Source organism: Lepidochelys kempii, chromosome 2 (assembly GCF_965140285.1).
Source record: "Lepidochelys kempii isolate rLepKem1 chromosome 2, rLepKem1.hap1, whole genome shotgun sequence".
Lineage (NCBI taxonomy): Eukaryota > Metazoa > Chordata > Testudines > Cheloniidae > Lepidochelys > Lepidochelys kempii.
Window position 1 is genome coordinate 158,742,063 of NC_136381.1, and position 23,277 is coordinate 158,765,339.

Below are 23,277 nucleotides of genomic sequence, written 5' to 3' on the forward strand. Positions count from 1 at the left end.
GATGAGAAAATAAGAGAACATTTCCTCAGACATGGCGTGTTGGCTGTGATGGTGATGAAGTTGAAGCTTTCTAAAGTTGCAGGCCAGACAGAACCTGACCACTTTGATTAGGAGGGGGGGGTCTCCCTGAAAAAGGAGGAAAGGCCCGACCTAACCTAGATACTTGGCTAACTGTTAGCTTTGGTGACCAAGATCTCCTGAATAAGTGCAATCTCAAAGTTACTGAGAACAGGCACCACCTCAATATCTGAGAATAATTCACCGGGGGGCATGCAGTGTCTTCTCAGTGGGGCCAACCTACAAGACATTGGGTAAAAAATCACCCATTACTGAAGATAAACTCTTTTACGTAGAAAGAAAGAGATTTTTAACTTTTACTGTGAGGTTTCCTAAAGGCTCTTAAAGATACAATCGAAGAGTCATAAGTAGAAAATTAAAATGGCATTATTCCCTGATGCATGGCATATCCTATTTATTTGGAAACTAGAACCATTTTGTATATTCTAATCACAAACCTCTTACTGCAGTAGCTGTGCCTGGTAGTTGCAACTCTCAAAAGTTTGTTGTGAATTGTGTAACTCCATATAAGGCTTTTCCAAATGTGCTTTAAATAAAGCAACAAAACATATTTCCCTGTGTTTATTATCCGATAAGGTGTATAACAATGCTTAACTCAAAGGAACAGCTGTTCAAGCAAAACTAAAAATGCTAATTATCATTTAAATTGATTGCTGCCGTTAAAAATGTTTGTTTAAATCACTAGGTGGTCCAATTTTGATCGGAAAATCCTCAGTAAAGTACTGATGAGAAGGTCTGCTCAAAAATCAAGAGACCAGATTCTTAATATTTTCCATGAGCTCAACCTGAAGGATGCTATTAGCTATGTGGCTGAGGTACTTTTAAACATCTTATCTTACACACTGTAACATCATATTTCTTTGTTTTAAATATTGCAACATTTCTCAACTTCCATGTATTAGGAGCGCTGAATCAAAAGCAAATCTACTTTTATGGTGAAATGGTATTTGAAGTGCATTGTGTCCCATTCTTACCTATTTATGTGATTGTGGTTCGTTGTATTACCTCTAAATTCCTCAGTGCCACTGGGTCCTGTATATGTCAAAGTTCTCTTCTGGTAGGTGTCATTTAGGAGTTTGGCTTCTGCCTCGGCATGCGTTGCGTAGTACCATGGTTTCATGGGAATTATGCAAGTGAGCATGTGCTAGTCAGCATGTGTAAAGGTGGCAGAATCTGGCTCCCTGTGAATAATTAAACAAGCTGTGGCTGAAGCAATAGTGTGCTTTCCAATGATGACTTGTTCAGAAATTAGCATTAGAGTAAGCAGTGCAGATGGCAGCTGCAGACTGAGAGCATCTGGGGGCTAGCCTCAAGGTGGAGCTTATTTTTGTAGCCAAATGAACTACAAGGTTGAAAAAGAGCTGGTTTTTTGTTTGGTTGGTTGGTTGGTTTTTTGGTTCATTAGCTTTCCAAAAAACTAACACCAAAACACAAAACGTTTTTGCTCCACCAGCAAATTCAGTGTTACTCGTGGGCAAAATCCAAAATCTTTTGGAATGGTTCCCAAGCTTTTTCATTTTGTGAGCCATGTCACAAGACAACAGTCTTTTTTTTTGGACCAGCTCTTCCTGCTCTACTATGTATTTGTTGGTTCTCTAATTGTTTAATTCTGCGGAACACCAGGAAGGAATCCAGACACCACAGTCTGAGAACAGCTGGCCTCTCAAATTCCTACCAATCTCTGGATACCAGCAGGCCAGAAAATTTCCTTGTTGTTCTCCCCAGCCTACCCCGTTAGTCTCGATATTGAGCAAGAAGGCTTTGTTGATCCGCACTCCTATGGCACATAGGCAGTCTTCAACTAATAGCTAGAACCTCATCTAGACTAAGAGCTTAGGTCAAAGTGTCTTGTTCTAGTTATCACACACAGAAAGGTTTCAGAATAGCAGCCGTGTTAGTCTGTATCCGCAAAAAGAAAAGGAGGACTTGTGGCACCTTAGAGACTAAAAAATGTATTTGAGCATAAGCTTTCATGAGCTACAGCTCTCTTCATCGGATGCATTCAGTGGAAAATACAGTGGGGAGATTTATAAACACAGAGAACATGAAACAATGGGTGTTACCATACACACTGTAACGAGAGTGATCAGGTGGGAGTGGGGGGGGACCTTTTGTAGAGATAATCAAGGTGGGCCATTTCCAGCAGTTGACAAGAATGTTTGAAGAACAGCGCGGCAGGGGGTGGGGGGGAGGAATAAACATGGGGAAATAGTTTTACTTTGTGTAATGACCCATCCACTCCCAGTCTTTATTCAAGCCTAAGTTAATTGTATCCAGTTTGCAAATTAATTCCAATTCTTGTCAACTGCTGGAAATGGCCCACCTTGATTATCACTAGAAAAAGGTTCCCCCCGCCCCGCTTTCCTGCTGGTAATAGCTCACCTTACCTCATCACTCATGTTACAGTGTGTATGGTAACACCCATTGTTTCGTGTTCTCTGTGTATATAAATCTCCCCACTGTATTTTCCACTGAATGCATCCGATGAAGTGAGCTGTAGCTCACGAAAGCTTGTGCTCAAATATATTTGTTAGTCTCTAAGGTGCCACAAGTCCTCCTTTTCTTTTTACACACAGAAAGGCCTCCAGAAGTATAACTGCAGATGAATATCCACAAAAGGACATTTCTACCTGTGACCAGAAATATCTGTAGCCTCATTTCATGCATTTAAGTGTCATGGGTATCATTTAAAAAACATTTCATGCTTCAATCAGTAATAGTTCTAGCAGTAATATAATTATGAACCTCATAGTCAGGTACCTTAAATATCTGATTTCCTTTTCACTGTAATATTTATGTAGGTGTTTCTATTTTCAGATGTCACAGTGATTTTTCTAATGCCATGGAACGGTTCCAAATTGCTTAGAACACAGATTACTATAAATTATGCATAGGTGATTGTACAGCACGGAACATAGGTTTTCTTCACCGTTGTCACAGGTCTCCTGAGTGTCCTTTCCAGCCTCAGTAACTGACCGCAGCCACTCCAGGTCTTCTTAACCACCACTGTGCTCTATTATATATTACATTTACAATCAATAGCCAGCTTCCCCACTTGCTTTCTGGGGAAAGGTACACTAGTAGTTTGAACAGCACCCAGTCCTGCCTAGTTGTTCCTTCCTTCAGGCACCCTACTCTCTCCAAGGCTTCCCTCCTGTCTGCCTAACTGCTGGGAATACTTCCACCCTATTAGCCTCTCAGCTGTATTGCCACTCAGTTAATTGGCCTCCTCTGCCAACTGCTTGTTTTTCAATCAGAGCTCAATTAATATAAACTGGCAGGGAGATGAGTGACAGGGTGTTAAGTGAGCTTCTGGCTCAGCACGCCGTGTTACAACCGTGTTTAAGCTTTCTTGATTCCTTTTCTGTGCATGGACATGTAAAATGGTCATGATAGAGCTATAGCTGACAAAATCACAATACATTAGCTTTGATCTTAAGAATAATGTACTTCTGTCAGTGGGAGAACTATTTTTCCACAGGTGTTCTGTTCACCGCTCATTGAAACATAGAATCAAGTCCAAGATCTCTGTGCTGCAATTTAAAGCCATATGTGGGATTGCCCCTCACTACCAGAGAAATTTTTCTCCTTCTGGGAGCATGACTTCACTCACTAGCTACAGTCCACCAGAACAATGAAAATGTCAAGTAGCAGGGGACACTGGCGAACACGGGAGACCAAAGTTTCACAGGAATTCACTTTTGTATCACCATGCAAAAGTGAAAGCAAAGCTTTTCAATTTAGCTTTAGTTCCTCGTGCATGCATACATTTAATGACTAATCAAACATTTGGTTCTTTCTTTCTGGGAAGAAAGAAAGAATTACTGCTGTCATATCTTGGAAGGTGTTCAGCTAGCACAGATATGGGTGCCAATATAAGAACCTAAATAGGTAGATGTTTGCAGGTGACTGACAAGGTGTTAGATGAAAAATGTTGTCCATTCTTGAAAGTAACCCTTTATATAGTGGAAAGAGGAATTCAAACTTTTTGTGACTCTCACTGAGGGCTTTTAGAGGTGCAGGGTACAATTTGCAGAAGATAAGGAGAAAGTGTATAACGTCCCTTTAAGTCTTCAAATTAGGGCCGTTAAGTGTGATTTAAGTGGAGTGGCTTTGGGCTGGCCCTCTGTACAAGGTTGACTTTTGCCCCAGGGAAATAAACCACGTGAAAAAAAAGAGACCTTATTTCTGTTACAAAAGAACCAGGAGAAAGTTGTATTTATGTGCCATTTGCCTACAGAAGCTTCAAAAATGATGCCATCTTTTTTTATGTTATGCAGTTTAGTCCTGGGTATAGCTGTGTTAACATCATATACCCTTTGACTGAAAGCCCTACCATTAAGCTGTCATGCACCTTATTTGTTTCTGTGAACAGGGAGAGCGTAGAGGTTCCCTGGCTTTTATTCGTTCTTCAAGTACTGACAACATGGTCAACGTGGACTTCAGCACTCCTCGACCAAGTACTGTAGAAAACTCTGTCTCCTGTTTACTGTAAGTAACTTTTTTTAGGGACTATTTTTGTTTAATTTTTGAGTTATATATGATTAAATACAAAAATTGGTGTTTACCCCAGTACAAAATGAGTGTCACATACTCCCCTGCTGACTTGGTTGCTTTCTCTTCTGATACTGATAACAGAGTGATTTTCAACAGTGACGGGTACGCCACACTGTTCTTTCTGTGCAAGCCCATTTTATTCTTTAGGTAAAAAGCATTACAGAGGAAACATATTAAAAACAAATAAAGAACCTACACGCATGCTAATAAGGGTTCACCCCGGCCCTAACATGGACTCTGGCAGGAGCAGTCCTTCAAACCCCCACCCAAGGGGATTCCTTGTGGTTACAACTCACCACAGCTTCAGCTCAGAACAGGCCCCCAGTCTTATGGGGCTGCAGTAGGCCTACTTCTTCCAACTCCTTCCCAAAAGGCTAGGGCTCTCCATGGACCAGGGGTTCTGTCCATTTGCTGGATCAGGAAGAAGGCCCTGAGCCAGTTTACAACCAGGCTATTTATCCAAAAATCCTTTCTTTGTCTTTCTTGGTTAGGGTGACCAGACAGCAACTGTGAAAAATCAGGACAGCAGGTGGGGGGTAATAGGCACCTATATAAGACAAAGCCCCAAATATCAGGACAGTCCCTATAAAATCAGGACATCTGGTCACTCTCTTCTTGGTTCATGAAGAATCCAGTTTGAACTAGTATATACACCTCTCTCCACGGAGTGGCTTCAATGGCTGATAACAAAGGAAGTATATTAGCATCCTCCTCACAGGTGCCAACTTTCTAAAGTGCCGGGGGGTGCTTGACCCCCAGCTCTGCCCCAAGGCCCCACCCCCACCTTGTCACTTCCCACCACCGTTCCACCCTAACCCCGCCTCTTCCAACCCAGTTCTGCTCCCTCCCCCAAGCATGCTGCATCCTTACTCCTCCCTCTTCCCCGCAGCGCCTCCTGCCTTCCGCGAAACAGCTGATCGCAGTGGGCAGGAGATGTGGGGAGGGGGGAACGCACTGATCTGCGGGGCCCACCAGCGGGTAGGAGGCGCTAGGAGCGTGGGGAGAGCTGATAGGGGAGCTGCCGGTGGGTGCTCACCATTTTTTCTCTGGAGCTAACCATGGAGCACCCATAGAGTCGATGCCTATATTCCTCCTCCTACTGGAGATTACATATATAGTCATTTTTTCACCTTTGCGGAAATCAGAAGCAGCTAAATGATTTTACACAAACCTTCCAAACTAAAATCTCCTTTGGTCAGAGACCGAGCATGAAAATTTTATCCCTATGGGTGAATTTTTCAGAAAGTTCCAGTGTGTAAGAACAGGGGATTATCATTCATAGAGTTTTGTATCCCTCCCTGTAGCCAGAGCCTTGTGTGTTACGTGATACCAGAGCCACAGAATCCACCCTTTACCATAGAATTGTTGTTCAGAATTCATTTTTTAAATGTTGTAAACTTTCTTTCTTTTTCTTTTTTTTTGTAAATTATGAGACATATTTCCTGGTATGCTTCAGCAGTTTGTGTCACTTCCATTATGTAAAGCAGCTGTAAACTGGGTACAACCTGCCAGTTAAACCAGATTTATGGCTGCTTTGAATTGCAGAGTGGTGAATTAGTTGCAATGTATCGATAAAGCTGGCCCTATACTTTTAGCAGCCGGCTATTGGTGAAACTAAGGCTTTGTCTACACTAGTACTTTTTGTCGGCAAAACTTTTGTCAGTCAGGTGTGTGAAAAAAACATAAGTGTCACCAACAAAAGCGCCAGTGTGGACAGCACTATTCCCGCAGAAACATGCTGCTTATAGTGCTGGTTGAAAAAAGGTACGCCCATTTGCTGAAAAATGTTAGTGGAAGAAAGTATGGGGGAGGGGGAGGATTCTTTTTAAACGAGAAAGTGGTATTTTCCCTAAAATTTAAAAACAGACATTTTTGCAAAATTTCATAATTGTTGAAAATTTTCATTTTGGGAAAAAAATGATGAAAATGAAGTTTCCACACAAAAAATCACAGATATTGAAATCCCATGTTTCAATTCAAAACTTTCATTGAAAAAATGCAAATTGTCTCTAGCTATTAATGTGCTTATCCCTTAATACCAAACTGCTTCCCATACCTTGGGCCAGATGCTTCCACAGTGTCACAGTTTCAGAGTTTAACTGCACCTTTGACACACACGCACCATGCTCTTATTCGAAGGCTCCCACATAAGGTTTCAGGCTCCCAGCCATCATATCTCAAGGGTGGAGCTCTGCATCTCTCTCACTCCAGATGAGGGGTTTAGGTTCATGGTCCTCTGCACTGCAGTTTGATTTCCCCAGCAGGTCTGACTGGGGTCCAGCACCTGTTGTTAACCTTTCTCCAGGGGCTACAACACAGTGACCAACTAGCCTTCATAAAACAAAATACATTTATTGTTAGGGTAAAGGCATTACAGGGAAAACATAAAAACAATAAACGTTCCTATATGCATGCTAACACCTTACCAGAGGTCACCCATCAGTCTTATGGGCCCCAGTAAGCCAAAGCCCTAGTAAGCCAAGGGTTGCTCTGCCCCACCCCTCCCTTGGACAGATGATAGTGTCCGTTTGCTGAATGAAAATAAGGCTCTGTGTTAGTTCAAATTCAGCCTTTTTATATCCAAAGCCCTTTCTTTGTTTGGGTCTCTGGGAAACCTAGTTTGAACCAGTATATGCAAACACCTCAGAGGACGGTGTACGGTGTTTCTCTGGAGTTGTTTACAATCCCCAGGGTGATCACCCCATTGTGTTTTTTAGTTCCTGGAGGAGCTGTGCTAACTCTCCCCCATGGAGCAGAACACAATCAGATGTAAATATTTAATAGATTTAATACATTGGTCCCCAAAGATGCTGCAAAATCTGTCACAAGTAGGACCTTACTTCTTGAGTAGACCCACTGATTTCAGTGGATCTACTCGAGGAGTACTGGGGCTGAATAAGGATGGTAGAACTTGGCCTCTTCTGTCCCCTCAGCTGCTGCCGAAACCTCCAGCTTCTCCTCTGATAGCTTCTGCCCTGCAGTTATGCATTGTCAATACAAACATCTGTGGCATATGAAAAACATAGGGGCAGAGTAAAAAAAAGAAAAAGCATGCAATACTAACATAAACAACACAGAAGAGACTATACCAATTGTATTATCATTTGCATATTTAATTCAACAAAAATCTCCTTGTTTGAATATTCCTGCAGTTGACACCAAATTTCCCATCTGGTACACAGGCATGCCACAAAAACTATAGAGATATGCAGGACAATATTGGTCCAACTTTCTGCAGCGTACATGGGTCTTGCCTACAGTATTCACTACTGGGCAAATTCAAGAGGTTTAGTCTCAAGTCACCTTTTCACCCTTTAGGAAAGAAAAATTCACACATTTGTGAGAAACAAATGGCACATAACATTTATTGGCATAAATTTAACTGTGATGTAAACAGTGGCATCGGCTACTCATGAGATGCAAATTGGTCTGACCACAGATGTAAGCGGTCAAGTACTACTGAATTAGGTATTCCCCGGGTATAGAAAACGAGTGTGACTAATAGCATAAGGATGGATGACCTAGCTCAGCGGTTCCCAAAGTTCTTTCTGCCAAGGATCTCTTTGGCACCTGACTAAATGTCCCAGACCCCTTTCATTATTTATACATAAGTTTCATGTCATTATTACTCTATTAGTTCGGTTCGTTTTGGCACCTCCAAAAATACACACACAAAGTTTAGTTCACTGGTCTCAGTTATTTCAGGGGCTCAGTTCTCAGCTTCGCCATAGAGTCCTGAAACCCTATACACGTACCTTTATCTGAATTTCTGTTTCCCCTAAATGTGGGTATTAATTGTGAGTGTTGTGAGTCTTGACATCTGTGGCAGAAAAAGTACTACTAAACCCTCACAGGGAGCGTGTAGTCCTGAATGGGCAAGTACTGGCATGACCAGGACGCCCCCACCAGCATGACCTCCCATGCACAGTGTGTGAGAAAAACGGTGTCCTCCATGCAGCAAAAGTGCCAGAAAGCTGTTCTGGCAGGTTCTGGCCCTGTCTCAAGGAACAGACCCCCGCATAACCCATAGCAGACCACCCAAAGGTCTGGGGACCCCACAGTGTGGGAACCACTTAGCTAGATTAATAGACCTTCCATCCTGCAGGTGCACAAGGATGGGATGTAAGAGTAAAAGAAGCAAACAGGCATAAGTTTATCAGATAAAGCAGATGATCAATCAATGCTAAATTGTTGCAAGTTGCACTAATTTGTCATTTACCTGCTTTTCCTGACCAAATTACATGATCACTGATGTTGTTGCTGAATCTGCCCGGAGGCTACCACCAGAGTTGTGCCCACTCACTCTAGACTACACTTGACCCATGATGATGTTTACTTGTTTTTATCCCATCCACACTTACCTTCATGTTTAAATATATTGTAGTGCATACTTTTTTCCCTCCAGTTAGTGATCTAGAAAAATGTTGTATGTATTTTAATATTCTGCTTCAGGAGAGAAAACGCCAGCTCGGTTTGTCTTGATATGCAAGCCTTAGAGCAGAGGAGAAAAAGCATACGAGATACAGAGGATACCGTCACTCACCACACGCTGCAGCAGTACCTTTACAAACCCAGACAAGAGGTAAGAGCACAGCTGCAGTGATCACCAGGTTTTCATTTGGCAGCCAGAAGAAACAAAATGCAGAAAATTGGTGGGAAACTCAAAATCAAAGGACAAATCTGCAAAATCAATCATTGACTGAAGATGGGCTCTGATCCTGCATACCTTTAATCATGTGAGCAGTCCCTATAACTGATTTCAATGGCACTGCTCAAATGAGAGAAGATTGCAGAATTGGGCCCCAGATCTGTTCTGCTGGTGGGTTGTTGATGGCCTGAAAGCTAAGTGGGTGGGTGAGGGTGAAATGAAGCATGTGAACTGAAGGAAGTCGGAGCGGTTTGATCCAGACCTGTTCTAGCCAGTGTGATTAATCTGAATGACTTTCAATCAATATTTTTCAAATTACCATACTTCTATGTAAGAAGGAAATAATTAACTACCTGGGATCCTGTTAGTGTGTTGACTTGTAATTAATTGTTTTTTGGAATCAGTTGTTTTTGACAGTTGCCTTGGTGCTGAGCCCCAGTTTGCATTTCTATATAAATAAATGTTCTCTTATCTTCCTGGCTACAGCACATACATCTGTACAGTCGGCATGAGATCATTCAGAATGAAGACGAAAAACAAGACAAGGAGATTTTCCACAGGACAATGAGGAAGCGCTTAGAGTCTTTCAAGAGTACCAAACTAGGAATAAACCACCCCAAAAAGCTCAACAAAAACCACAAGAGGGACCGGGGCCAAAAAAGGGTAAGGGGAATGCACTTAGGGCCAGGTCTCACCTGCCATTTACCCAGACAAAAGGCCTGGTGCTCTAGAGGAAGCATAGGGTAGTTTCAGCTCCCAGCATCAATCTCTTCCCCGTGGAAGCTCCTCAGAGGGAGTACTGGCGATTAAGACCCAAGCCAGGGGAGAGATCAAAATGTGGGATGAGTTGAGGGGCAGCACTGGGAGGTGGCATTATACCCTCACCAATCTTGCGGAACGTACCCGCCATTTCCCTCTGCACTGTGGGACCCTTCTTTTGGACGTGAGGGGATTCCAGGTCCAACAAGCACGGTGCCAGAAGGGTTGGCTCGGGTCTCCATGGAAGTTGCTGGAACTCAAGGGAGCTGATGGTTTGAGGCAATGAAACTCCAGCTTCTCCTGCATGGAGGAAGGAGGGACAAATCCAACCTGACTAATTGCAAAAGGATTAGGAAACGCTGCCACGTACCACTAATAGAGTTGTGTGTCTGCACTAACGTCAATGGGAGTTCTATGCAAAAACAAAATAAAGGCTTAAAATATCTAGGCATGGTCACCACTGCATTATTCCAGTATTATGTTGGTGAACTCCATTTCATTGGCAGAAAGCTGGGAAATCAGGCTCTCTGTATCTACAATATGTCCTGCATGGCGATCGCTGTCTGAGGTAACTTGAAATGTTTTACTTTTTCAGAGAACTAGTAATGCCATACCAAATGGAAAAATACCTTCCGAAAATCCAGTGCAAGATTTTACTTTGAAGGAAAAAGGTAATTGCACTGTCAAACAGTAGTTAACCAGATTTTTTTTAATCAGCTTGTATTTTGTTGGAAGAAGAGTGTTCTTGTGAAATTTCATGGCAGGAAAAAAAACTAAGTTGACATTAACAAATGTACTACTACCCATGTCACATTTCCCCCTCTCCGTGCCTAAAACAGATGCGTTTGGAAGGAAGTAATCAACATTTAAAAAATAAATATATTTTCATAGACAACTTGGTGACAAGCTGAAATTTAACCTACTTTATAACTAACTAACATTAACAAAACCAATGTTTAAAATCTTGAAATCCTAAAAATAATTGGAGGCCATCATAAAGAAGGCCACAACATAGATAAAATGTCAGCTACTGACTCATGACATGCTACAGCTAACTATGGCAATGGCTTTCTTTGTGATCCCACGGGTACGTACATGCGCCCATCATGACTTGCCCAGGCATCTTGTAAATATCAGTACTTTCTCTGAAAGCAGAGCAAGCAGGCTGGAACAGGAAGCCAGCATAACATGTACATGAATGGAAAGACAGTATAGCCAAATATTGTGCTGACCCTAAATGCAACCCCAGTGACTACAGCACAGAATTTGGCCTTGCAAATCTAACTTTGGGCTTACTAGCGTTGGGAGTGTCCCTAACAAAAAAAGGAAAGAAAAAAACTTGCACTTTCAATTTTGCATTTAAAGAAAAAGATCCTTTGATCTGAGTTTCAGCTGTCTCTTTGCAGGTGCTGTTGCACTTGCTGGAGTCCATCACAGTAAGTTGCATCTGATGCCACCTGCCATGGCAAGTTATTATAAGGCATTGAGTTAAATTCTTTCCTCAGTTACCCATGCAACCCTGCTGATTTTAAAGAGGGCTGTGAAGTAGTGAGGGAGGGGTGTCAGAATTTTCCTCCTAGCTTTCAAAAAGGAATCGTGTGGGTGTGGGAGGTAGAAACTACGGTCTGCAGAAACTCTGAGCTCAGGTATTTGCTCTCTATCAGTTTATTAGCATTTATTTTTATTGCCAGCAGCAATATATTGGCTGAATAATATTTATACTTTTATAGCTCCTTTGATCTTAAAGTGTTTCCCAAACATTAACTAATTAGGCCTTCCATCACTCCTGTGTTAAGGCATTTTCCATAGAGGGGTTGATAAGGGATTTAATGTAGGGGGATCATTTCACCTGCCACTGATATGGAGCTGCCTCTGGGGGGAAAACACAGCAGGTGTTTAACCACATACAGCAGCACTACATAGTGGTTTGGGTTGAGAGGTGGGAAAGAACATCATAGCCACTGCAGGGGGGAGTGTAGATTGGCAGGAATTAATTAACCAAGTTTGAAATGATCCAGGACACTGGTATTAACCCCTTTATGAAAATGCAGTGGGATCTTCAATTACCACAAGTTGTCAGGACCTCCATTTTGTATCCCATTTGAAAGAGAGCGCCTCGAGCAGCACAGAGACCCCTGACGCTATGCTCCAGCTTCCTTTCAGCACTGGGGTAAGCAGGAAAAGGGCCACTTTCTGAATCAGCACTTGCTGCAGTTTGTAAGCTTTTCCTGCAGCTCTCCTATCCAAGTACTCATCTAGCCCAATCCCCTTTAGTTTGGAAAAGTAAACATAATTACAGCACAAGATACTGATGCAGGAGTGAACCAGGAATCAAATATTAGTGACCTGATAAACTGGAAATTAGATGTGTACAGAATTTAGTTCTAAAGGTACAATGATTGCTTTCAAAACGTACGTTTACCCAGATTTACATTGAAGATTTACTATACAAATCTTTAATACTCACACTAGCATCAAGAAGCTACCAAATAACACTTTGGGTCAAATCTTTTAGGAATCTCTAGTGCACACTGATTTTTTTTATATTTTCTTCCAGATGTGGAATTTTCTGATCCAGAAGAAAATTATGAATCTCTGCATACGGGCAAAGGAGTTGACTTTTTAGCTAATGTCACTAAGCAGAATTGCACAGATGCTACCTCTGGTAAGAAAATAGATTATAAATGCAGAATTTTCTTCAATTACAAAGCAGTTTATTGGATTTTTTGTTAATAGCTTTCTACTGATGATATTGACAAAGGTTGTGGTCATGACTGCATAACCTGGCTGTGAAATGACTGATCACTTCTAGAGACAGGAAAAAATTATTCTAGAGTTGTCCTGATTTTCCAAGTCAGCCAGTATTCAGCCATTTTGAATTGATTTCTGCTTTGTCAGGAATATATACGTCAACTTGACTCAAATATGTTTTCTTCGTTTCCTCTTGATGAGGAATGTCTCTCCCCAAAATTACTGTGTCCTGGGGCCCAGAACTGGCAATAGTTAGTCCAGTATAAATTTAAATTCCAATATTATTCTAGTGACCCTGCAGAGCTAGAAGCAGGGTCTTTCCATCACTGGAGATTGCCAGCTTTCCAGTGGGACACGCAGCTCTTGCTTCCAGCCTTGGAAAGTTCAAAGACATCAGATTTTAAAACAGTGACATGTTCATGTCTAGAAGAAGCTATTTTAGATAATGTTTACGGTTTTAAAATGTGTTAATTTTCCCTCTCTCTAATCCCGGTCCAATAGGACTCACAACATAGTAGTTTGTTTTCTGTAACACGTGGCACGTGCAGGCTATGTGAAGGTGCAGTGTAGTATAATACTTCTGTTGGATTCATTTGAATATAACCAAACTCATTCTGATAGAACTGTTCTAATACACCGCAACCCGAGGGATACTGTGTTTAGGGTGCATATAAAGTAGCTATTAATGCTCCAGAAAAGAATGAGGTTTCAAACAGGACCTAGACTGTGATTTTTAAAATGTTATTTTACGGTTCACCACGTGCAGATTTGATATTTGTTTTAAAAGGGCTTTGTTACCTGTTTCCACACATACAAAAATGGTACTTTTGACTGTTTTGGCCTGTTTCTCCTCTTGCACACATTTTACACTACTGTAAATCCACTGACTTCAGTGGAATTATTGATTGTCAGAGGAGAATCAGACCCCCATCCTGTTATATACTCTTACTATGTGGGTTTACACTATAAGTTCTAGGAGACTGGGGAGCCAAATTTACCAGTATCCTCTGACTTCGTTGTGCTGCTGTAGTGATGCCAAAAAGCCATAAACCTGTCTTAATGGGCTAGTTAATCCAGGCGTGAATCTCCTTTGCATTACTGGGGTGATGCAAAACAGCTGGTCAGTCTAGCCCTAGGTATCAATCTTTCAAATATGTTTAATTTTTAAATTGGTACATTTTACAACAAACTAGAACTGAGCATATTTGGTATGATTGATTTAAATCCAATCAATTTGTTTGGATAAACTGTGCATTTAGGTTTTTCTGTCGGCAGAGCCTTCAGCCATAACTGCCAATGATAGGTCTTTTGTCGGTTTGTTTGATTTGTTTTTTAATCAACTGAGACTTTTAAAATAGCAAAATGACCAGCAGTAACCAGGCATGTGATCAGAAAGTTGAAAAACTATATTTGTTTATGTTTTATTACATTATGGCCATATTCCTGGGCTAAAGATCCTATTTGCTGCCAGTTATGTTATTTTCCAACTGAATTTATCACTCATAAACTTTTGTAGGAATTGATAATCCAGTATTTTCAGCTGATGATGATCAAAGTATCTACATGAAGTTCCCTCCATGGTTATCTGATGAAGATTCTGTAGTACCATCACAAAGGGCCCGAGTACAGTTACCGTATTCTCCAAACAACTTCAGACGACTCACCCCGTTTCGCCTCAGCAATAAATCTGTAGATTCCTTTTTGCTAGCAGATGGCCCAGAAGAGCGACCCAGAGCTTTCCTCCCAGAAACAACGCATATGTAATATTTTAAAATTGACCTTCATTTTTATTTTTAATCAGTCTCTCTGTCGGTTCTGGCCTCCTGACAGCTTTCCTTGTCTTTTTTTGTCTTTTTCAAGTATCTTTCTCTTCCTTGATTTTTCTGCATCTGAACATCTGCTATTCGGCTCCAGTTTGAAACTCGTACTTTTAAAGAAAATTGGTTATCTTTATATGTTTAGGGCCAGATCCCTTGCTGGTGTAAATCATCACAGCTGCTTGGTCTACACCAGACCTTTGTCTGGGTTTCAACATTTCTTGTGCTATTTTAAAACCAAAAACATTTCACGCACTTGTAGGTTATGTACTATTTGTTTTTCCTGGTTTTATTCTGTTGTATGGCTTAATCAAACTATTTATATTGTGGGACCAATTCTGCCCATTGCTATAGGGATGAAACTCCCGCTGAAGTCACATCACATGAGACTGAATTCAGATTTAACCTAATATCTCCTAAAGTGATAAACTCTTGTCTTCAGTAACTTCAAGTGGGCCTCATCTTTATGTGTTTGTACAGTGCCTAGCCTAATGAAGATGGAGCATTTAGCCACAACTAATAAATAATACTAATAGCCACAGCAATACATTACTTAAGATAAAGTTTAAAAATCAGGTACAGCTTGCTATAAACATTGCATTTACTTTGTATAGGTGGTGATGACTACATAAGGGGCAACACCTTGGGGAAGTTAGACCCCCCCCATTTTTATTAGAGCACTGACATTCATTTCACCATAAGAATGGCCATACTGGGTCGTATCAATGGTCCACCTAGCCCAATATCCTCTCTTAGGACGGTGGTCAATGCCAAGTGTTTCAGAGGGAATGAACAGAACAGGCAATTATTGACTGAGCCATCCCCTGTTGTCCACTCCCAGCTTCTGGCAGTCAGAGGCTAGGGACACTCAGAGCATGGGGTTGCATCCCTGACCATCTTGGCTAATAGCCAGTGATGGACCAATTCTCCGTGAACTAACTTACTTGTTTTTTGAATCCAGTTATAGTTTTGGCTTTCACAACATCCCCTGGCAGTGAGTTCCACAGGTTGACTGTGCATTGTGTGAAGAATACATCCTTAGGGTTTTGAGTTGAGTTTTAAGTTGTGTATTTATAGAAAGCTTTACCTTATTTTTAAACTTTAAGTAATATTTTAATGTAGTTGCTCAAGACAGTAAGTTGTCACCTCTACAGGTTATCAGTTCAAATCTGAATTCAGCCACATGTGAAATGAATATTTTAGTTTCACTTTAATCCCCCAACACAAAATCAGCCCACAGTTTGAGACATTTCTATAACCGGCACAGTCATTGCTGTAAATGGGATGGCTTAGGTCACAATTCAGTCATTATAACACAAAACCTAGGCAATGCAGAGATTTAGCAACAAAACACAATAAACATGGGCATGGTCTATGGTGGAATAATTAAACACAAAGACAAGGCCTAGTGTCATCTCTGAACCAGCAACTGAATTATTTAGATAACTTGAGGGTGCTTCCAGCTGAGAAGGAGAGAACCATATTCGAATAAATGAGCCGGAAACACCCTCCTATTAATATTGTCCTAAAAAATATATGTACGTATTTAGAGCCTGACTGGCATGTGCATTTACTCTAGCTTCATGCCTTTGGAAGAGATCGTTAGCCACCTGAGTTCAAAGGAAACACAGAACGCAAACTTTCCTTGGCTCTGAGCAGTGCAGAAACCTGACTGCAATGGAGTTTCGTCGTCATCTGAAATGGAGTAAAAAGAGAAAGTTACATTTCCCTTTTATCATGGCTCATATCTGATGAGCAGCAGTGATGCCTTTAGCTCGGTCCAGGTAGTGAAGTATGATGTGTCCTCTTCACCAGTGGAGTGGAGTTCAGCTGTCTTTTGGTCTTATGTTTTGTTTAGCCAATTTGCAATTATAAGTCTTCTTATTATTTAAAAAAATAGCCATTTGGAGTTACTGCTAGATAAATGAAATAGTATTGGAATACTGTGTGGATTAAACATATAAAAAACGCTATCCCAGACTTTAAACGTATCTCTGACACTCACATCACTTGTTCACATGGAAACTATCTGACACTTTCTTTTTCATTGGAAATATTTACATATATTGCACAATATTGACTTCTGTCTCTTATGACCTGCTAAACTTCTATTAACCTTTGTCCTTTATTCCATTCTATTGCCTTGATTGTTACTGAGTTTATAATTTAGAATAATACAATGGTATGTAATGGCTTTTTGTGCAGATAAATTTGTGGGGTATATTTACAGTCACTGCACTTTGACTGTGGTTTCCCTCAAGGTTGCAACTGGGAGTGAGTTTGCTGGATAAAAGTAACTTGTCACATGGGTTAAAACAAGTTTAAAAAAGAGTAAGGTCCAAGCAGCCTCAGCTTTATTGAAAAGACCTTACAATGATCCCTTTAAATGCATCTTATATGGTAAAACATTCCAGTGTAAAAATAGCATTGGAACCCAAATTATTTAGAATTCCGTAGCTGATCCTTACAATTCAATACTCAAGGCAACATTGCTTATAAAAAGAAATACATTTAAATGGCCACATGATGGCACTGTCCCCTAAGAATCTGGAACAGGCTGATGATGCACTTGACAAACACTGGGCTAAATTCTTTCTTGACTTCCACCCTGGGCAATTCCATTAGCTTCACTAAGGTTGTACAGGGTGGGAGTTGGGGGCAGAGTTTAACCCACTGGCTCTGAGAACAGATTTACGTTCCTAAAGAGACATTACCTTCAGCAAAATAGCAACAGCAAAGGGATGGATCTGAAATCAATATTTCAAATGAAAATCAAGCTTGTACAAGAAGTCAATATTTACATACTTCTGTGTTTAATTTTACCAATGTAGGTGACACGAGCCATAGTGCTGCAGTGACAGGATACTCTTTCTCAGATGAGAAACTGCTGCCTTGGAAACCTGACCAAGCAAAACAAAATGCCTCTGTTTCAGAGAAACCCCTCCACTTCATTCCATCTTGCCTTCAAAGGCCCTGGGCACAAAGCTGTTCTTCACTGGAAAACCGAGGAAATACAACTCTTTCTACTATCTCAGAGCACATGACTTCTTATGACCCAAACCTAACAGAAGTCTATTGGAAAGCAGTCTCAGATACGAATAACAAACCACCTGTCAATTCAGGATATTGTTCTGAAACTAGTTATGAGCCAGTGAATTCACAACAAGACAATTCTGTAGCTATGCAAGAGAGGCTAGAGGAATCTAACCCTAAGGAAAACCAAGAGAAGAAAACTTTGCTTAACGCACAAGCCCACTACAGATCTGCCGCAGCCAGGCGTGTACAAAGCCGACGCTCTTTTCATAGACCAAAACCTTTGCAACATCCCAAACTTCAAAAGTTAGCATCTCTTCCATCATCTTGTCACATCCCTCCACATTCTCTGGAACAAGAAGAAACACAGCTTTGAGCCTGGACTTACCTAACAGAAGACAAGTGTAGCGAAAATGGACAAAGTCTCTGGAAAAAGAGAGAGAGAGTGAGAGAGAGAAACTCAAAGCATTGAGACTTTTTCTTGTACCATTTAAAGAAAGAGAAAGAAAGAAACACTGGGGTCTACTTTTCTGCTGGACATACACTAGTAATTCCTCATTCACATTAAAGGGACTTATGTGGTTGAATCAAGTTGATAACGATGCCTCCATTTTTCATCTAAACTGTTACAAAGATAAATTCTGAGGGCTATAATGAGAATCTTTTCAAAAGGGAAACCGATGTTGGTTTTCAAATTAAAAATAGTTTTAATTATGCCATATATTTCCATAAAACATCATTAAGGCAATACATTGCATCTGTAACATTAATAATGCAGATCAATATTCATGCTGTGTGAAATTGCTATATATGAGGCCAATGGTTAAATCTCTTGCTTGCTAAATCTATTCCGGTTGAAATAGATTAGTGCCTCTTTATTAAATGTGAAAGCTGAAGAAGAAATATTATCCTACTGTTGAATTTTTGTATCATTGTGAAAAGCTAATTTAATTGTAGATTTTTTGATTCTCTATTGTAAATTCTTGGGGTGAAATCTTGGCCCCACTGAAGTGAATGGGAATTTTGCTGTGGATTTCAATGCGGCCAGGATTTCACCCTTGTTATCTGTTTTAAGTGGTGCTGGGAATTAAAGAATGTACAGAGATAGAATAGAATTATAATTTACATGGTCCTAAACATCTCATTTATATTCTTAATTAAGCTGCTCTTGTTCAAATAGCCTCAGTCCCACAAAAGTGAAGACATAGGTGATTTATCTGGCGACTTAGGTGTCTTCCAAATTATCTGTTAAGTCTTCCTATTTATACATAACCCTCTCTGGATATTTTTTGGGAACAGTGATTTTCCCCTATACTGTCATCTTCTGTGTCCTTTGACACATTGCATAGGTGCCATGATGACTCAGGATGTTGCTATTTTGTAAGTACTGTATACCGACATTTTGGCTATACTGTATATATATATTTGTAGATATTCGGAATTAGAGTTTTTATTTTCCATTTTTTTTGCTAAATGACGATCATTGAGATTCTACCAGATCTCCTCTCCTTACAAGCCTGATCCAACCCTCAGTGAAGCCAGGGAAAGTTGTATTAGTCCCTGTATGAAAATAAAGTACAAGTGAAAGGCTCTAAGGACTTTATATTTCCATGCAAGACTTGAACTAACCGTGCATGTCAGATGGCTCCAGGCTTAGTTTAGCAGCTTCATATACAATTTCTTCCTCTGTGGTGACATTATATTCAGTATAGCCCCAATCCCAAGACTGTGAGGCAGATCCTCAGGCGGTGTAAATAGTCATAGTCCCCATAGGTGCTTTTAAAAATCCTATTAGGCACCTATCTGCACCTTTAGGCACCTACATTCTTTTAAAAATCTGGCCCTACATGCCTAATTAGCTCATAAAAAGGGGACTTACTCGCCTAAATCACTTAGGCACTTTTAAAAGTTTTAACCCTATAGCTAGAACTCAGATGTTACTTCAGATTCTATGGCCCAGATTTTCAAAAGTGGCTTCTAATTCTGGCTGCCTCCATGCTTGGGTGTCCAACTTTAGACACACTGGACACCCAAAAAATAAAACAAGTGGCAGCTTGCGGAAATGCTGGCCCTATACCTTTTTTCTGTCTGTGGCCTCTTAGCTGCTAGTGGTGATGCTCAGATACCATGAGAATGGACATTATGTAGAAAACTAGGTAGATAAATAACCTACTCCATAGGGACTGGATTCAAATTACCAGCTCATTGTACACAAACCATCTAGTAGTTCTGTTTTCTTTCAGTCCTCCTGTAGCCCAACATTGACCACCTAGCCAGCCATTCTTACTCTGAATGGGGAATATCATCTTGCTTGGAATAAAGTCCTTAGAAACCATAGCAGGTCTAGCACCTAGGTGTATGATTTGATGTCAGTGTAATTCTTTGTGAACTGAGTAAATTATGATGTATTTTTATTATTGTTTTGGTGCAGGGAAAATATTTTGTAACCATAGTTCTGGGTATTATTAATAGGCGTGATTACTGGAATTTTACTCATCCCTGTGATGAGGCATGTGGATCCTTTCTGAACGCCACACTTAGACTGACCCATTATACAGCAAGAGAAACACTTTGGGCCACATTCTCCAATGCCTTGCACCTAGAAGAATCAATTACACCCACAAAATCTTCTCCCCAGTTAACCAAGTGGCGAATTTTGATTTCATAGCATTTTATACCTATTGTGCCCAGGTGTAAGTGACTATACAAGATGCTAGGCAGTGGAGAATCCGTTCTTTATTCTGAATGTTTTTGAGCCACATTCACCAATAGGCTCTGGCTGCTTAGCACTGCTCTGCTGATGCAAGAGCAACCTAACTGGCCAACTCAGCCAGCATGGTGGCTGTTTGCATCGCTAGAATGGCACAAAGCAGCCAAGGCATTCTGGTGAATCTGGCTCAATATTTTTAGGGTATTTTTCATAGTCCCAGAAAGGCAGCAATTGTTCTGTCGTATCCCAGCATAATGCCTAAGAATGAACAACAGAATAAGTCAGATTCCATTTCCAGATGCTGGTTTTCTATGAAAAACATTCTTTTCCTATTACTTTTGTGCAAATTTCCTTGCTATGTTGTAGCAGTAAGGAATGGAGCATCACACATTGACACTGTAAGGAGGCCTGGACTCTAAGCTACATTTTCAAAAGTGCTCACAAACTATCTGTACACATGCAAACGTCCGTGTATACCTGCAAACCCTGATTTGCCTGTTTGTGCTTATGCAAGGATGGGGACTCTTGAATATGTAGTCTTATAAATTCATGGTGTCACATCCTGTTCTAGCAAATTGATATAGCACACAGGATGGGTAAACAAAACCATCTATACAAATACAACAGGAACTGGAAAAAATAGGAGTTTGTAAGCTTTGGTGTGTGTTGCAGGCTGTAGCCCCAATATCAGGGGTTCTCAACCTGAGGGTCAGGACCCCTCAGGGGGTCGTGAGGTTATTACATGGGGGGTCGTGAGCTGTCAGCCTCCACCCCAAGCCCTGCTTTGCCTCCAGCATTTATAATGGTGTTAAATATATTAAAAGGTGTTTTTAATTTATCTGGGGGGTCGCACTCAGAGGCTTGCTATGTGAAAGGGGTCACCAGTACAAAAGTTTGAGAACCACTGCCCAATATAGTTTGCTGAGATATTAAAAAACAAACAAACAAATGTTAACAGAATTTTACCAACAGAAATCACAGAAAGACATTTATACAAAAAGCATCTAATTCTCCTTGTGTGTACTAATGAAGGTTTGCCAGCGTAGCTATAGCTGTACAGGCAAACCCTCTTAGTGTAAGATACAGCTTATATCAGTTCCCTGAACAAAATAAGCTACAAAAACAGGGCCTTTTTTGCAGGTGTAACTGTCTGTACAAAGATCTTTTTCACATGTGTAATGGACATTGCTGTGAAGAAAAAACTTCAAGTGTAGACAAGGCCCTACTCTACTGTAACTTCATTGACTTTCATGGATTTACTCCTGATTTACACCAATATTGATGACAGGAGAAATAGGCCCAAAGAGTGTATAGTCTGCCTCATTTCAGCTCCATAACCTTTCTTGTGCACTTTCGAGTTGCAAAATATATCCATTTGGTGCAGATATTGAGCAAGATCCTCAGCAGCTATCAATTGGTGTAGTGTCATTAACTTCAATGCAGCTACCCAAAGGTATACCAGCTGCAGATGTGGCTCTATTCATTACGAGTGGTATTTTCCTAGCTCTTTTCACTTTAATTTCATAATGTAACCTTCATGATTTAAGCAAATAGTTAAACCATAAAGTATAAATAATAGGTCTGATTCCTTGCACCTTGTCTAGTCAGTTTCATCTGAGAAAAATGAGTGTGAAATGCTACCAAGTCAGGATGGATTTTGTATGGTAATAGTGACTTCCCAAAGTGCAAAGCAGTGAAGAATCAGGCTGTAAGGACCAGCTTTTCAGCTGGTAAATCCGCATAGCTCTGTTCAGGCTAGTGGAGCTGCTGCTGGTCTACACCAGCTGATAATACGGCCCTTCTGAATGTGTTCTCTCGTAGAAAGAAATATACTTTGTAGTCTGTGAGGAATTCCACGGACACTATTTATTGAGTGTGTATCTATGGCCTACTCTTTTGTACAAAGATCAAATCCATAAATATTTGAGATCTTTTCTACAAATTTCGCTCCAGAGAGGATTTTTTATGTTTATTATGCTGCACTATTAACCTACTAATGTTAAAAAAAAAAAAAAAAAATAGGAAGAGTGTAGTCTGCATTAGGAGGTAGTTGGCCTCTCTGAGCGGTGAAGATACTTGTATGAAATGCTATTTTACAAATGTATGTGATCTAATCATTTTATGTAATACAAGTTGGAAAATGATGTGCCTTAAAATGTCATTCTCTGGACAGCTTCTGTTTGGAGATTTCGTGTGCACTTTCCAAACCGTGTTAGTTTCCTTCTTATATTTTTAAACAGTAAATTTGCTCAACTAAAATGCCTTTATAAAAATGTTTTAAAAGCACATTACGATGAGAACTTCGGCAATAAACTGTATGACTTTGGTTTAATCATGCTACAGTTGAAAAACTGGTTTATGTAGCAAGTCCATCTCTGATAAATCTTTACAAAAACACTCCAGCATTAAAAATAATTCACTGAAACACAGCTTCATTGTTCTGGCTATTTTAAAGCTTATACTTTGCATGCACTACTGGTGAGAAGAATGCGGCTACTGTTATGTAGGCAGGTATAATGTATCTGATTCTGCTTGAACCTCTTGATCAAATGCATGAGAATTAACTGAGTCACAGATCTAAAAATTGTCTATTCAGTTTGAGAAAGGCTGGGCATGTGAAAGCCACTTAAACTTGGGGACACTGTTTGCACTTTCCTAAAGGCTGTGCTGAGACTCTTTCTACACCTACTAGCCTCCTCTATGGTTTCTTTAAAATTAAAGTATGATAAAGTGATCATTAATTTCTATCCCCAATCCGAAATATTTTACAACTGTGAAATGGAGAAAACTGACTAGGCAATAGTACTGTAGAAAAGGACTTGGAGTTATAGTGGATAAGAAAGAGAATGTGAGTCAACAGTGTGATGCAGTTGCAAAAAAAAAGCTAACAACACTCTGGCCTGTATCAGCAGGAATGTCATATG

The 23,277-nt window shown here is 40.4% G+C and overlaps 1 protein-coding gene across 2 annotated transcripts in view; it reads left to right on the top strand.

The window, feature by feature from the left end:
• The window catches only part of SLC9A3 (solute carrier family 9 member A3), a 78,661-nt gene extending 55,883 nt beyond the window's left edge, over positions 1-22,778 (top strand). The window contains exons 10-17 of one of the 2 annotated variants that reach the window (XM_073332595.2): positions 764-893; positions 4,454-4,569; positions 9,088-9,217; positions 9,770-9,946; positions 10,638-10,713; positions 12,600-12,707; positions 14,310-14,553; positions 17,442-22,778. In XM_073332595.2, coding sequence (XP_073188696.1) covers positions 764-893; positions 4,454-4,569; positions 9,088-9,217; positions 9,770-9,946; positions 10,638-10,713; positions 12,600-12,707; positions 14,310-14,553; positions 17,442-17,445 — 985 coding nt within the window. In that variant the 3' untranslated portion in view covers positions 17,446-22,778. Of the gene's footprint in view, positions 1-763; positions 894-4,453; positions 4,570-9,087; positions 9,218-9,769; positions 9,947-10,637; positions 10,714-12,599; positions 12,708-14,309; positions 14,558-17,441 lie in introns of those variants that run through there. The other variant, XM_073332596.2, reaches the window with a different exon arrangement.
• Positions 22,779-23,277: the final 499 nt, after the last annotated feature.